The sequence below is a fragment of the Leguminivora glycinivorella genome, chromosome 16 (genome assembly GCF_023078275.1).
Source record: "Leguminivora glycinivorella isolate SPB_JAAS2020 chromosome 16, LegGlyc_1.1, whole genome shotgun sequence".
NCBI classification, from domain to species: Eukaryota; Metazoa; Arthropoda; class Insecta; order Lepidoptera; family Tortricidae; genus Leguminivora; species Leguminivora glycinivorella.
In genome coordinates this window covers 3,698,983-3,716,335 of record NC_062986.1, presented here as the reverse complement: position 1 = coordinate 3,716,335, position 17,353 = coordinate 3,698,983, and the positions used below count along the sequence as shown (strand labels likewise).

The following is a 17,353-nucleotide window of genomic DNA, read 5'->3' as shown; positions in this document are numbered from 1 at the left end:
TTTATTTTTTGTAGGCCGTATTTTTATGGCCGTTTCGATGCATAAAAAATTAACGTTTAAATTTTTTACATGCAGACAAGTCAGTCTTCGGAAGAGATAAAAAGGCGTGATGCTTTGATCCTGCAGATAGAAACCAAACTGTCATCTCTGCAGAGCGACTACAAAACTTCACAGTTGAAGGTCCTAGAACTTGAAAATGTTAAGGTAAAACTGGATTGAGCAACATTTAAAGGTATAACATGTACATAATGTAGTGCAAATTAGGGATGACGACGACATAAAAAAATGGCATTCTGTTTAGTCCGTCAGTTAGATCATCCAAAAATATTGAACACATATTTTTCGCTTTTTCTAATTAATGAAAAAATACAAAGATATAGAGCATCAAAGTTCCGGAGTGGGGGCTTGTGACGTCACTTCTAAGTAAAAATTGTACCTAGGCGTGACGTCACGCGAAACTTCAACGCACTGTACCGTCGTCATTTTTCGTATACGAGAAAAAATAAAAAATACGTGTCTAAAATTCTTTGATAATCTAACTGACGGACTAATTAGTTTTTTTTTAGTCGTCTCGCCTATTGTATTTGACCTAAAGAATCTTCCCTTAAAGTTCACGGAATTCAATATAAACACCGTGTATAATCATAGGAACCTCTTGGTCATGAGACGCTACATAAGTATATATTGTGAATCTAAATTTGAATTTCCAGATGGAGTTTTCGAAACACAAGTCCGGGACGGCGGAGGTAGTGAAAATATACAAGGACCAAATACAAGATCTGCACAACAGGCTGAAGGACGCACAGATTACAGTAAGCACTTCTTATTTACTAGCTTTTCGCCCTGACTTCGCCCGTTTTTAACCCTCGACACAAAAACGACGGGGTGTTATAAGTTTGACGTGTCTGTCTGTCTGTGTGTGTTTCTGTCTATGGCATCGTAGCTCCCGAACGGATGAATCGATTTAGATTTAGTTTTTTTTGTCTGAAAGCTGAGTTAGTCGGGAGTGTTCTTAGCCATGTTTCATGAAAATCGGTCCACTGTCTAAAGGTCGGGGTTTTTTTCAAAATTTAATTTTGTGGTTAGGTTATATAAGATTACAATGACCTGTGGGCTATTTCACCACAGTGACATTGACACTGACAATACTATGCCTATTTCTGAGTTGATAAGTAACATTGTTACTCAGCGTCAATATTTCCTTGTTGAACAGTCAAGTGTAAAAATATGGGTGCGTACAACTTATCAAAAATATGTCCCCATAGCACTTTATGTCGGCGGAATAAGGTCTCGGTACATATTTTTGAGCGGATAAAATCGATACGTATTTTTGCACTTGACTGAACAGGGTGGCTAGCCGAATGGCACAATCGCTCACGAAACGCTCACGAAACGAAGCGCTAGTAGATATCTATCTCTATCGCGCTTGCGTATTGGCGCGACAGAGCCAGCGGCGTATCGCTTTCGTTTGGCGTCGGAGAAATGCCATTCGGCTACGGGGCCAGGCAATCAACGGCGAAGTGTCAGTCGGGCGACACTTGTCACTGTGGTGAAATAGGCCACAGTATAACTAATTTTAATTAGGCATAGCACTATCTATCTATGTTACCTATTATATTTGCTACAATACAATTTAAAATGAATCCGATTGAAGATTCAAATTAGATTGTACTTTTTTTTTAAATACCACGTTGGTGGCAAACAGGTATACGGCCCGCCTGATGGAAAGCGGTCACCATATGGACGCCCGCAACTCAAGGGGCGTCAAGGGGTGTCACATGCGCGTTGCCGACCCATTAGAAACTTGTACACTCCTTCGGGAAAACCATTAGAAACTTGTACACTCTTTCGGGAAAGTGGTTCTCTCAAAATAATCATAAATAAAGTAGTTTTTAAAATTATGACTTGTGTTATAGATTCTTGTCTTTTTATTAGCTGTTCCAGCCAGTCCGTCTGTCCATCAGTCCGGATGCGGAAAGCCCTAGTGAATTCTCCAGCTACCTCGCCAATGTTAAATTATACGACAGGACACTCAAACATCTGGCCGAGCTACTGAATGGCTTAGTTCACGGGTAAGCATTATTTTATTTACTTTTCCCCTCACTAGCTCGGAAACACGTGTTTTGTCCTTTAATACCAGCGGGTAAAAACGCATTTTATCCAGTAAAGTAGTTTGACCTTGAATAAAGTCAAATTAACTGCTTTAAAATTGATAAAAGTAAGTGAATCTAGCAATAAAGATGATTTACCACCTGTGCAACTACTGGAAGCAGTGATAAACGCATTTTTTGCGTTGTAGTTTCCTCGCTATAGTGAGAGGAAAAGTTTTGTGTTACACTCGGGTGCAAATGTGTTTTACTTCTCGTATGTTAAAAAACTCGCAAGTTCAGGATTCTATTCTCGAACCACTCGCTTTGCTCGTGGTTCAACTATAGAATCCTTTCACTTGCTCGTTTTTCAATTCCACACTCGGCGTTAAAATACAACTTTGCCCCCTTGTATAACAAATAACTATTTCCATTCCGTCAAGAATCATACACTCTTTTTTGTTTTACTTCTAACTGTATCCTGGACTTCGTCTGTGTGTGCTTGTCTATTCAAGACGGCCATGTTGAATTCAATGCGGAGAAAATCTAGTAATTCTAATGAACTGGGGACCGATTTTTGAATCTTGAACGCATGAATTCGCCGTTCGAAAGTCTGTGGAAAACGACTTAATGCTATTTTTGAAAAAGGACGGCTAGTAATGTTAAATCTAGTGGTAATGACCACTCGTTTTTGATCCTATTAGTAGAATTTAAATCGCTAGTAGTGGAGATATTATAGGAAACTTGACTGTTCTTAAAATAAAATATTTTATAACATGCACAAAATAAAGCATCAGATAATTATTAGAAAAACATGGACAGAAGTTATTTTTAAATCGAATTTCTATTTAATAAGTCCGGTAGATATATATAAAGTAACTGCATTGACCATGACGTCACTCAATTCGATTTCATATTAATTCCATATTAGCAAGTCGTTCAAATTCGTTTTGACAGTTCTTAAAAAGAAGCTGATTTGACTAGGAGGCAAGTAGCCTATTGAACGAAATTTATGAAATCGAATAGTCGACATTCAAAAATCGGCCCCCAGTGGCCCGTTTGTCGAAAGGTACAAGCCTTGTATTACAAGTGTGTTTCCATGACAACCCATACGATTTGACAGTTCGCGCACTTGTAATACAAGGCTTGTACCTTTCGAGAAACGGGCCCCTGGTCCTCCATTGATTTAAATTTGTACTATATTTACACATATTAAAATTTAAAAAGTTTTCGAAGCTAAACTAGACGTTTCGAGCAATTTTAATAATGGTCTTCTATTGTCATCTAGTAACTAGACTAGACTTGTAGAATTATTGAAACTACGAATATGTCTCGCATTTTAACGGCTTTCTAGGTATGGTTGAAGATTTTTGTTTGTTAGTATTTATCAAAGAGGATCGAGTATCATAGAGAGTTACTGTCAAAGTAAAATGTGTAATCACAGTGCATAGACTGCCATCTCTCGACACAGGCTTAAAACTTTTGAACCTCAAGTTTTGACAATTTGGTCCATATTCTTAGTTTGATATGATATGTGTTAAAATGTCAAATATTAATATTAGCGCCATCTAGCCGAGCGTCCCCCAAAGGTGTATCGCCATCTAGGTCACCGTTCCTTTTTCTGTATGGTTTTGAGGTACGTTTTTTTCTTAGACTTTACCTGTCTATACGGAGTTACATATGTCTTTGGTATTTATTTAACAACCGGTTTACATTTTTAGATTCCCTGTAATTATGACATTTGTAATAGTTTTTCTATTGTATTTTTCAGTGCATCAGACAGCCTAGTTCAGACGATAGGCTTGGTGGCGAGTCTCCACGATTTTAAGCTGGAGAGGACGAATGTTGAGCAAGTGCGCGCCGGACTAGCCGACGTTAAGCAACAGCTGGACAAGCAGTACAGCAACGCGCTTAACAACATGTCAGTACAACTAGGGAACAAATCAAATTATTTCTTTCTTTCTTTCTTTTTTTTTCTTTTTTTTTCAAGGTCAACTTAGCCCCAAACTAAGCAAAGCTTGTACTATGGGTACTAAGCGACGATATATATACTTAAATAGATAAATACATACTTATATACATAGAAAACATCCATGACTCAGGAAGAAATACGTGTGCTCATCACACAAATAAATGCCCTTACCGGGATTCGAACCCAGGACCGCGGCTTAGCAGGCAGGGTCACTACCGACTGAGCCAGACCGGTCGGATTTTATTGAATATTTTTGATTTATTTTTTTCAAGTAGTCACACCTACTATAATTATGTAGATTATAAATTGAAATAGATATCATACACGAAAGAAAAAACGGCAAGGCCCACTGGTGGCCGAGACGGGAATCGAACCCGCCGGGCGGGCGTATGGTCTAGTGGTAAAGGCCTTGCCGTTTTTTCTTTCGCGTATGATAGATATCTATTTCAATTTGTAACATGTCAGTTTATGTGTTTACCAACAAAATAGCCACCCGTAGCCCGAGAAGTACTACCTTTTGAAAAACATATCCAATATAGTGCTCCTACATGTATTTCGTAAAAAAAACGCCCTTTTATCCATACTATAATATTATAAATGGGAAAGTGTGTGTCTGTTTGTTTGTCCGTCTTTTAAGGAAAACGGAGCGACGAATTAACGAGATTTTTTAAGTGGAGACAGTTGAAGGGATGGAGAGTGACATAGGCTACTTTGTCTCTTTCTAAACACTTCCCTAAAATAAGGGGATGGAATTTTCGAATTTAACGCGAGCGAAGCCGCGGGAAAAGCTAGTAATTTATGCTGTTTTTAACCCCCTACGCAATAACCTAACCACAAAATTAAAATTTTGAAAAAACCCCCGACCGCGACCTAGTGGACCGATTTTCATGAAACATGGCTAAGAACACTCCCAACTAACACAGCTTTCAAATGAAAAAAAACTAAATCGAAATCGGTTCATCCGTTCGGGAGCTACGATGCCACAGACAGACACACACACAGACAGACAGACAGACAGACAGACACGTCAAACTTATAACACCCCGTCGTTTTTGCGTCGGGGGTTAAAAACGATGGGGTGTTATAAGTTGGACGTGTCTGCTCCAGCTCCCGAACGGATGAACCGATTTAGATTTAGTTTTTTTTGTTTGAAAGCTGAGTTAGTCGGGAGTGTTCTTAGCCACGTTTCATGAAAATCGGACCACTAAAGACTGTATCGTTAAGTATGAGGACAACTTTGAGTAGCCGTATTTATTTGCTATTATATTTTTTTCTTAAAACAAGACATAGGCTTAATAAGGCACATAATAAGGTTCACATTTTGTCCTAGAAACTCGACGTAAAGCAAGTGGTTTAGACAGTATTGACTTAATCCTCCCGAGTAACAATTACGATTCCGGACAAATGCTACTAGAAAATTCACAAAGTGCGTAAAAAACGATACGATTGCGAAAAAAAATTGTACTGTGTGAACCTCAACGACATATGATCCACAAAGCAGAATATCTGGACATAGTCTAGCCATAGTTATTTTTAAGAAATAAAGTTCAGGATCTGTGTATGGCGGCCATTTAGAGAATGTGGCATGGTGCTTCCTCTAACTCCGACTTTGATGTCGAATTTAACTATCATACACTGTTTATATCGATTTGGTTTAGGCACTGTTCAAACACCGTGAATGTCAATTAGACTTTGGCCTATGGCTAATTTTTTTATCTGTTTCTCTCATCCTGCTTGCATCAAAAATTTACGACAATCCGGAACGTTGCTCAAAATAGCGTTTTTTTTAATTATATAAATTCACCGCATTTATTCTGCAAGTACCCAATTGAAAAACCATGAAGAGGACTCTTAAAGAATATATTTTGGCAGCATATTAACCTTTGTTTGTTGAAATCGTGCAAACAGTCATTGAAATATTCTCAAATTAAGCCAGATAGGGGTTGTCCGAAATTTATTTGCTAGACCTTAATGAAAGTACCATAACGGCCCAGCCACGACATTGGTCTAAGCGCGGCAGCGGGTAGCGGCAGCCATACGTGCGAATGAAAAGTCCCATCGCTGTGTCTCGCTCCAATGTATGGCCGCTGCTCACCGCTGTCGCGCTTAGACCAATGTCGTGGCTGAGCCGTAAAGTCTCTAAAATAAAATAAAAATTAGACTTTCTTATATCAAATAGTGCTTACCAATACCTTCAGATCATACTCTCGGAACATAATAATATAAAATTATGCACATGTCAACATTTAGACGAGGTTTGTTTTGTCCTTATACTTATCGATACAGTCCTTATGTCGCGGTCGGGGGTTTTTCAAAATTTTAATTTTTTGGTTAGGTTTTTAGGTACATTTAAATAAATATAAATAAAATCTACCCTGAAAGGACTCCTTAAGCTACTTGAGTATGATCAATTATTCATATTTCGATTATTGTAATTCCAGTGGCCAAGTACGCAGCACCCTGACAATATTCGAAGGCATCTTCAAAGACTACAACGAGTTGCTGAAGAAATCGCTGACCATGCAAAATGTAAGTACCCTCCCTTATTTATGGCACGTTGTTTAAAATTCCTTTGAATATGGCGGAGAATTAATTTTTCGCCTCATTTTGAATTTAGATAACCCTTATAGGTTCGATTATCAAATTGTCCTGTGTGTTCAATCTCATGTTTTATCTCATTACCAAATGCCCAGGCGCAGTGAATCAGTCATAAATCTTATTTTTAACCCCCGACGCAAAAACGACGTGATCTTATAAGTTTGATGTGTCTGTCTGTCTGTGGCATCGTAGCTCCCGGACGGATGAACCGATTTTGATTTTTTTCTTCGTTTGAAACCTGAATTAGTCGTGAGTGTTCTCAGCCATGTTTCATTAAAACTAAGCGTGAGAATTAGAGAATTAACTAGCTTTTCGCATTAAAAAACAATTTATTTAAATTGCATTAAACCTTATGTACACCGTAAACACGTACACTAAATATTTGAACGACTGTTTCATATTTCACCAGCAAGTATTCAGTGTTGAACTGATTTGTGTATTCCTAATTCGTCTTACAGAGACCTTCAAGTGGCGCCAACGTGGAAGCGCTAACTACAGCTCTGCTCGCTAGAGGGCAGGAGGTGTCTTCTCTCACTCTAGAACTGAAGAATCTGCGACAGCAGAAAGAAGAAGTAGACGTACTGAAAGCTCAGCTAGACCTTTACAAGTACGTTTAATATTGTATTTCGGAATTTATTGTGTCAATGACTGTACGTATTTAGATACGATACGAGTATAAAAAATCTATTGGTGCTACTGAAGGGGCGCTAAATACTCACTAGAGGGCAGGTTACAGGTTATCCTAGAACGGAATAATCTAAGTCAACAAGAAAGTCAAAGTAAAATTTGAATATACTACTCACTACTTTTAAAAAATCTCGTATCTCATGCTTCTCCTCAAAGTTAAAACGCAGTGTCCTTCTACTTTCTATAGTACCTTTAATTTTCATGGTGTTTATTTTAAAAAAAGGAAGTGGTATTCGTAACCGCTATTCGATACCGGTTATGCTCTTAAATGGATCACCAGCATTAATGTTACACCCTGTATACATACTTACTACAATTTTGTTTTCATTGACAGAAGAAGATACAACATACAACAACACAGTTTTTTCAAAGTAGTGACGATATTCAGCTTATATGTAGAGGAAGGACTAGACGAGCATCTCTAGAATTGCGCCGTGCCGTCGTGTGCATGTTTGTGGTTCTTTCTTAAATTAAACAAAAATGGTTGCAAAGCGCCAGAGTAGCAACAGCCAGTTATTATTTTTGAGATATGACCGTACAAGTGCCTATATCGCATTGGAATTGAGCACAGATATGGGAATGAAGGAGATCAGACATAAACATTAAATAAATGTCATATACAATGAAAAAGTGACCAAGGCCTCCCAAGTGTTCCGAGCTGGAATCGAACCAGGACATATATGATATTTATTTAATGTTTATAACATAATAGTAGTGTGACTACTTAAAAAATACAATATTTAGGTGTCCGTGCCTTTGCTTGAACCACTAATGAGATTAACACCTTCATAACTCAGCCCTAATCGAGTGAATTCCTCGACTAGTAGCGCCATCTGGCGCGCCAGTCAAGTACTAGTGTCGCCCGGTTACCAGCGCTCGGCTGCTTTTTCCTCAGTACGCTTTTGTAACTCGGCCGAGAAACACGTCTTACAAAAGCAAGTCTTAAAAAAGTTCGTGAAATTTAAAACATCAAAAGATTATGATTACTTCTAACTTCGTGATATTCCGCTCGGTGCCCATGGCCCAGCGACGAGACACAGTGACCTCCTGTAGGCACCGTCATAAGTACGCGGATACATATGCCTCACTCTCGTGAGACTCGTCGCTTCGTGAGACGACAGTCGTCGTCCTGTGCGACGACAGTCGTCGTCCTGTGAGACGACAGACGTCGCCCTGTGAGACGACAGACGTCGTCCTGTGAGACGACAGACGTCGCCCTGTGAGACGACAGACATCGTCCCGGAAAGACGTCGTGCCGTGAGACGACAGGCGTCAGGAGACATGTTAGGCGATTTTTATTGAATACGCCTGTCGCATGTTTTTGAACCCACACAGACCTGATGGACGCTCCTGTTGCTCAATACACGCACGTAATTTCCTGTACCGGCGAAACGTCATATTTAACCGACTTCAAAAAAGGAGAAGATCCTCTATTCGTCGGTATCTTTTTTTTTCGACTTATTTATCTTACAGTCTCTTCTACCAAAATCAGTTTTTCTCTTATTTAGATCATTAAATCTGTTTATCTAAACATGATCGTGTGTATAGGAGCGATTTCGAAGCCGAGCGCACGGCGCGCGAGATGATGGCGGTGGAGAAGGAGCACATCCTCACCGACCTGCGCACCAGCCAGCGCCGCAACCAGGAGCTCGCGCACAAACTCGAACAGGTTAGTACTCTTCATTCACTATAGATGTCGCTCTCAACACGTTTACCAAAGACATAAATAACTCCGTATAGACAGATAAAGTCTAAGAAAAAAACGTACCTCAGTACCATACAGAAAAAGGTACGGTGACCTAGATGGCATTACACATTACACCTTCGGGGTACGCTCAACTAGATGGCGCTAATATTCATATTTGATATTTTAACACATATCGAGCAAAGAATATGGGCCAAATTGTCAAAACTGAGGTTTAAAAGTTTTAAGCTTGTGTCGAGAGATGGCAGTCTATGCACTGTGATTACATATTTTACTTCGACAGTAACTCTCTATAATACTCGATCCTCTTTGCTTTTACTTAAAATTTACGGATGGCTTTAAACACAACGCATGCAATGTTTTTGATATGTTTACATATGGGGCACGCTAAACCTCATCATCATCATTTCAGCCATTAATCGCCCACTGCTGAGCATAGGCCTCCCTTCGTGTACGCCACATATCCCGGTCCTGGGCTAATCTCATCCAGAAGTGCCCGCTAAACCTATATTATTAAAACTAAACCTTAAAGGGCTCCACATGGTTTACAACGATTTTTGACAAGTTTTGAGCTGAAACTCCTAAATTTTTCACTACAGATAGAATTATAAGACCAACGGCCATTGGTTCTTCAATCTGTTATTTCTATTCGTAAGAGCAATATTAAAAAAAAAAACAACTTATTTTTTATGAATTTTTTAAACATGGTCTTAAAAAACTCTTATCGAAATTTGATTTTAGTGAAGGGTATTACATACATGAAATCGACATGTTTGGATTTACCCTTGACTTCTAAAAATACAAGAGAAATTTTAATTTTAAAGTAATTAAAACAAAAGTTATTACAAAAAAAAAACAGTTTTTGACCCTAAAATTGGTCATCTTTGATGCCAAATATCACAGAAACAATGAGCTGTGAATGAATTATGAGATACCATTATGTTTAAAGACGATGCGGTTATGATAGGCTTTAGAAACTATCATAATATCAATGTCATTCAAATGGAAGGTCATTGGCGCAGGGAACGCCCTTAAAGTTGATAGTTAAAAATTTGGGCAATTAAACGTCTTAACCCTTAAATGCATAGTGATGTATATATGCATCATATATTTTTGACTCTATTGACAGCATGTCAAAATTCAAATTTGAATAAATCTTTGTCAAGGTCATGCATTTAAGGGTTAAGAAAATTTTCAACATTTTGAACGCATAAACATCAACCAAATGCCGTACTCTGAGGCGCTAGCAAATTAACGTAAACCTTACTTGAAAACATCGAAGTTCACATAACTTTTGTAAAAAACGATAAAAATGGGGTCTTGCCTTCTGAAGGTATTTGCACTTTGTCTCTGTTTTTTATTTATAGAAGAACCAATGAAAAATTTAGATACGGCGTACCATTGCGACTCAAAATCAGTCGGTCGATCCAACTCACCCAATCGTTCCGAATCCAGCATATCGTCATCTCTTACTATCACTAGTGACAGTTGCGTTTTGTTTACCACGATACGTAAGCCATTGGCATACTGTACGGTGTACGCAGCTAACTTCGATTGACGTTTCACGCTCACTTTACGTACACTATTGTCCCGGATCTGTAAGTTCACATTTTTGACACATTTGTTTTGAAGTATGTTGCGATGTGGCTAAGACGTATCGTTTGCCAAATCTAACGATTAATTTCGAATTGGTTGAATCGATTAGGCCCTATGTACAAGGAGACGCTTAAACAAATATACGATTTCTATCAACTTACTGAAATGTCATTTGAATCGAAATGACAGACTGTCACAGCACTAGGTTAAAAATAAAAATATAAATGACATAAAGTAAATCCTGCGTGGTAAATTAATATCGTAAAATACTCACTAACGAAGATCCGCAAAAATGTAACATGTGCTAGATTATGTTTAAAGTAAGCGAAATATTGTATGTATGTATGTATGTATGTATAAGCTTTATTGTACATAAAGGAAACAAAAGAGACACAGTTACAGAGTCAGTAATATACAATGTAGGCGGACTTATCCCTTAATGGGATCTCTTCCAGTCAACCTTTGAGGAAATGAGTAGAAGCGAATTAACGATGAGTGACGAATTCAAAAATGTACAACCACTAAAAGAATTAAATGCAATTGTTTTTAAGTACTTGATTTTTTAAAATATTATTACAGGATTTTATTTAAAATTTCATTAGGTTGCGCGAGTTTACGTATTGTGGACGCTGTCATGTGTCAAAAAGAGGTTCTTACAAATCTAGGACAATAATTTACGTCATTTTCACATTGTCAATGTCACAAAATTATCACCTCGCACTAAGGCCTGATTTAGACGGCGTGCGAACTCGCATGCGATTTTAGTTACATTGCGGGCTGTTAAGGTTACATACAATGAGGAGGCACACTGCCACTTTATCCCGCCAGGCGGCGCCTGTGCAAGCGCCTAGGCACTGTCAAAAATAAATCATCTCGCTCTCACGTATGAAATTCTTTATCTGTGCAATGGAATAATAAGGTGGCGCCATCTGTCATAACCTTTGAGTGTGCCTCCTCATTCAGCACATCCATCAAATACAGCATACGAGTTCTCGTACCGTCTAGGGCCTTTAATCAGTGATTTCAAAAGAAGTATGAAATGACTTAAGCTATTTGTTTAGTTTCGCCGGAGACGGGGTGCCGAGGACCCTGATCCGTGTGACGTGCAGTAAGGAACAAGGTTTATGTCGCAAGTTGAGAAATTATCAGAAATTACAAGAGATGTGGCGAAGTTGTATGGTGTACCTCAGTATGGCAAGAGAGAAGAGGGTGGCAACATACAATTTGACGCAATAAATCAACGAATATGCCCAGAAATTACTAAAATAATTAGTTACAAAGAATTCTTGGCAATGCACTAAATAATCTATAAGTAAATATTATAATAAATTTTCTAAAATTTAAGATGCCATGATGTTTTATGCATATTCTATTTTAATATAATCAAGAAATTTCTGTTATAAAAATTGCAAACTTTCAGAAAATGACATAGGTAATAGGTATTATGAAAATAAACATATTTAGAATAATCAACTTCTAACGCAAAATTAATTATTTATTTTTGTTGTTATTTTGAGGCTTTTGAATAGCATTTGTTTAAATGTGATATTTATATTACAGTAATTTAAAAATATTGTTATTTGTATAGATTTTAACAAATATTTAACTTTGTACTTATAGTCCAATCTTTTTTTGTGATAGAATAGCATTTATCTTATGCAGGCAAAGCCTGCTCTTTTATAAAAATAATATTTGTGATACGATCTGTAATTTGTGTGATAATTAAATTTAATAAATCAATGTTTAATTAAATGAATTCGCTTTTCATTTTAAACAATTTTAACCCTCATAAATAGGTACTAAGCAAACCGAAATGTTGTAATAGGAAAGGGCTACACCTAGGGTTGTAAATAGAAAAAAAAAACAAAATGTTTTTTTTTAGAATTGTGAAAAAAAAAACATGAAAAAAAACCGAGCACCTTGATTTTTTTTCTAAATATGGTTTTTTTTTAGATGAACAAATAGTACGACAATAACGGTTTTTCGTGAGTTGTAAGGTGTTTCAATAACAATAACGTAAATTTTAATTCAATTAACATTCAGTATACAAACGTTTATTGGGGAATCCCCGATGCTGCGTGCAGCGTGGAGAGGCGGTGGTGTTACCAACAGTAAAAAGTGATAACTACCAACTACAGCACGGGAAGCATGGTCGCGCGATAGACGATAAAATATCAGGCCGTCCCTATCTCACTTACAAATAGTGCGATAGGGACGGCCTGCTATTTTATCGTCTATCGCGCGACCATGCTTCCCGTGCAGATTTCGTAAATGTTACTTTTATAAGACCAGAAATTAAAGTTATTTGGTTAAATTCGTTTAATAGTCTCATTAAGTCTAAAAAACCGTATAAAAGTATTAACTACTTTCAATTTTTGAGATTTCGTACTTTAGAAAAAAAACATACTCCAGAAAAAAAACTGCTTTTTTTCACGGTTTTTTTTCATGTTTTTTTTTCAAGCCAGAAAAAAAACCGTTTTTTTGCAACCCTAGCTACACCCGAAATTAAAATATGTATGTTTCGAAAAACTATCTACTTATTTCTACTCGAAATCGGGAACGATTAAACAAGGGGAAAAATACAACAATAATTAAGACTTGTGGTCCTTATCACATCAATTTTGAATGAATAGAGGCGAGAATCAGTTCGCTTTGGACCAACTCTGCTCCTTAGCTTAGCATTGCTATTAGGAATTATTAGGGTTAGCGCAACTTCACGTGCCATGCGCGTTAACCACAGATAAGATAATTAGATTTATTATTTAGATTTAGTTTTTTTTTTGTTTGAATACTGAGTTAGTCGGGAGTGTTCTTAGCCATGTGTCATGAAAACCGGTCCACTATGTTGGGGATTTTTTCAAAATTTTAATTTTGTAGTTAGGTTATTCCAGAAACGTTCGTATTTGTCATGCTAGTTCAGCTTTCAGACAGTGTCAGTACGTCCAACTGAAATAGCATGACACGTTCTTACTTTTCCGTTATAATACGTAGCTTTACGCACTACATCTGTATGTAACGTAACACGTGGAAGCGTGGGTCATATCGATAATCAAAATTCTAAATTTAAAAACACTATTTTTTGGCTGACAATTTCCTCGGAATAAAGCACACTATATTGTCAACAGAACCCGACCAGTGTCAACAGCATGAGTCCACAGACCAGACCAAATCCCCGGCCTACCGGATCGCGTCCGACCACTGTCGTCCGGACCACGCCGAACAGTTCACCTTCTTCGATAACACAGGGCAACACTACAGGAAACATGGTAAGACAAGTCCTAGTAACATTGCTCAGACAAGACTAAATGCTTGCCCTACCATGTCTCGTCTGACTACTGTAATCCGGACCTCTAACAATTGGCCATCTTTAGTGTCTCAGGGCAACACTACAGGAAACATGGTAAGACATGTCCTAGTAACTTGATATCTAAAGTCTCGAACTCGACACACCGGATAGCGTTCGATTTTGGATCCGGATACAGACCAACAGTTCGCCTTTTTTTATAACACAGGGCAACACTACAGGAAACATGGTAAGACTTGTCCAAGAATCATGACCACCAGACAAAATCCTTCACCGGATTGCGTCTGACTATTATGATTTTTTTTTTATACTACGTCGGTGGCAAACAAGCATACGGCCCGCCTGATGTAAAGCGGTCACCGTAACCTATGGACGCCTGCAACTCAAACAGTGTCACATGCGCGTTGCCACCCCATTAGAAACTTGTACACTCCCTTTTGCTGTGTTGTACACAGCAAAAAGGAGTGTACAAGCTCCAAGGAGGGTTCGGGTTGCCGACGACTCAAAGGACAATAGACGGAACAAGTTAGTTCCGTAAGTCCTCCCGTCATCAGCACACCGCACCCTCGCTGAGCTCTGGCAGCCTTACTCACCGGCAGGAACACAACACTGATGATCCGGATACTGACCAGTTCATCTTCGATTTTTGATATTATCCTCTTTGATGATTTGAAAATAGTATGTTACACGTCGAAGCAAAATTATTTACATCTTGAGCGTAACATACTTTTAATCTCTCTTTACATTCAGGATTATATTTTTAGAATATCTCAATTGCCTCTGCATTTTATTGTGATACAATCTACATAAAAGTAAAAGGTATTTGTTTAATGTTATAATTAATATTATATGTACGATTAATGTATATCTACTTTCTAACACACTATTTATAAGTATACTGATAGCATATTACCACAAAGGTCCGCAAAAAGAAGAAGCTTTCCAACGAGCCAGCACCAAAAGAGAAAGAAGGGGTACAACCCCCGAAAGTCCCGAAGGAAGGGGTACACCCCAAAGAGGCGAAAGAAGTGACGCCGCCCCCTCTGCGTTTCGACTGCCCGGTGTGCGACGAGCCATTCAAGACGCTCGTGTTGTTAGAACAACATGTTGACCACTGCTTATTGTAGCGATATAACTCTCTGTAATCACGGACTAAGAATGACGTGAAGTTAACTTCGAACACTTTTTAAACTATTTTCTATCCGACAAACATGAACGTAGGTATATAAGACCCTTTAGCACAACTTGTCGCGCGCGAGTCCATACATCAAGCGCGACTTCAAGTATAGACTCGCGCGCGACAAAGCAAGTTGTGCTAGAGGGGCTGTAAAGACGGCTAAAACAGCTAAACGGGTGGGTTCCGAATTTCTAGGAGCCTAGCAGAATCTGACTAGGAAATAAACTCAAGCTTGTCAAGGGGAATTTTTAATTTACACAGGCATTTTTGACTAACATTTTGGCCGTGCATTTAGAAAAAATATTTATGTTTCATTACAAATATTTATGGCACAGTTCGTTTTTAGTTACATAATTTATTTTATAATATTTTAGCTAAATAAATGACTATATATCAATCCTTGTAATATTTATTTATCTATCTACTCATTACTTGGGTGTCACATGTATACCTATATGTTCCACTCCATCCAATGCTTGTAATGTGATATGCAATAAATAATTCTAATTCTAATTCTACTTTATATGAACATGGTGAGATTTTTTTTATATATAGGAGTGTTTTAGATGTATTAACGAATTCTAACACCCCTCACTACCCAAAAATTGCATTGATATGCGTAATAAATATGTTTTTGTTTTGATGTTAAATTACACTTTCGTTCATGACAACAGGATGTGTAAAACTTACCTACAAAGTGTACCACTTTGATTATTTTCATAACTCTCCACAGTACCTAGTTTTAAAATGGTTAGACTAATCTAATAACCTAAATTTAAAATAATTTAACCAACCAACTGCTTACCGTGATTTCCTTGTTTTTATTTTGGTTAACACATTCGCTACCAGACAAAAAATGGCGCACTACGTCAGAAATCTGTCATTATCTATAACCGCCCGCCTTGTATGGCGAAACCCGCCCTGCGGGTCGTCCGGCATTTGAGCAAAGTTCACAAGTGCCTACCGCCTGGTATTCCTGGGGTTCTTGGTTGCGAAGGTGTTCCCAATTACATATGTAATTACATTTTAATATAACCTGAAATAGATACCATATAGTAAAGAAAATGCGAACAAGATTTTTCTTTAGTGTATGGTATCTATTTCAGTTTATAATTTATATATAGTAGTGTTACTACTTCAAAAACAAATCAAAAAATATTTAATAAAATAATTTGATTTATATTGATTTAAACTAACACGATCTTCACTCATATTATTAAACGTCGGGTTAAATATAAAACGTAAGTTTTACGCGATTAAGTCCCGTTTTAATTTAATAATATAATTTGATTTGTTACATTTTATGTTCAAATATCTGCATGATTTTTCTAAAGTGTGTACGTGTGTCGTGACAGTGTGCTAAATAGGTACATACATAATAATCCATTTTTCCTTACAGGTATACAAGTGCCCGAAATGCCTGAGATTCTCTAGCGAGCAGTACAAGGCCATGGAAGACCATTTCGACTTCTGTTTAGACGACTTTTAAGGAATGCTATTCAAGACTTCGGTATGTTAGTGTCCTTGTATCTTACGGCTCAGCCACGACATTGGTCTAAGCGCGACAGCGGTGAACGGTAGCCATACGTGCGAATGAAAAGTCCCATCGCTGTGTCTCGCTTCAATGTATGGCCGCTCACCGCTGTCGCGCTTAGACCAATGTCGTGGCTAGGCCGTTAGTGTAAGGCCTGACCTGAGTGGACGGCTCAGCGGGGCGTGTAACGGGGAGGGGTGGCCCTTGTGCACGCTGCAGCGTCGACTCAGGACACTTGTATGAACTTCAATTGTTTGACATCACAGAGAACCTCCTATAGAGTACCAATATTGTAAATTTTGTGCGCGCTACAAATCACCAGTGCTTGGGGCGCGAGGAGCGGGAGGGGAATGTGTTTAGCGCGCTGCGATTGGTCGTTTCAAGGACGGCGGGCAGTCGCGCCAGATGAAAAGGGACAGAAGTATGATTGTCCCTCTACTGTCGCGTAAGTAGCCAGTGTAAGTTGACCTATGCCGACTCTGAATAAATTATAAATATGACTTATTGAGCTTCTTGTTACCTTTCCACACCATTTCACACTACAGGTGGACATCTTTAAGGCATCAAAATACCCTTTTTCAATTTTTTTATTGCGAAAAACACGCGCTGCTTTCGGGTCGGTTACTTGGTCGCTACTGATCGGGCACGGCGAGCGCCCGCGCTTATATCATTGCAAATACTAGTAAGGCTGGT

The 17,353-nt window shown here is 38.2% G+C and overlaps 1 protein-coding gene across 3 annotated transcripts in view; it reads left to right on the top strand.

Annotated features, from left to right (window-relative positions):
- Positions 1-16,999, top strand: part of LOC125234731 (optineurin) — a 31,486-nt gene extending 14,487 nt beyond the window's left edge. Inside the window, exons 7-15 of one of the 3 annotated variants that reach the window (XM_048141110.1) lie at positions 76-204; positions 711-812; positions 1,936-2,072; positions 3,859-4,008; positions 6,501-6,588; positions 7,116-7,264; positions 8,893-9,013; positions 13,771-13,911; positions 16,526-16,999. In XM_048141110.1, coding sequence (XP_047997067.1) covers positions 76-204; positions 711-812; positions 1,936-2,072; positions 3,859-4,008; positions 6,501-6,588; positions 7,116-7,264; positions 8,893-9,013; positions 13,771-13,911; positions 16,526-16,615 — 1,107 coding nt within the window. In that variant the 3' untranslated portion in view covers positions 16,616-16,999. Of the gene's footprint in view, positions 1-75; positions 205-710; positions 813-1,935; positions 2,073-3,858; positions 4,009-6,500; positions 6,589-7,115; positions 7,265-8,892; positions 9,014-11,706; positions 12,076-13,770; positions 13,912-14,869; positions 15,533-16,525 lie in introns of those variants that run through there. The other 2 variants (XM_048141107.1, XM_048141111.1) reach the window with 2 other exon arrangements.
- Positions 17,000-17,353: the final 354 nt, after the last annotated feature.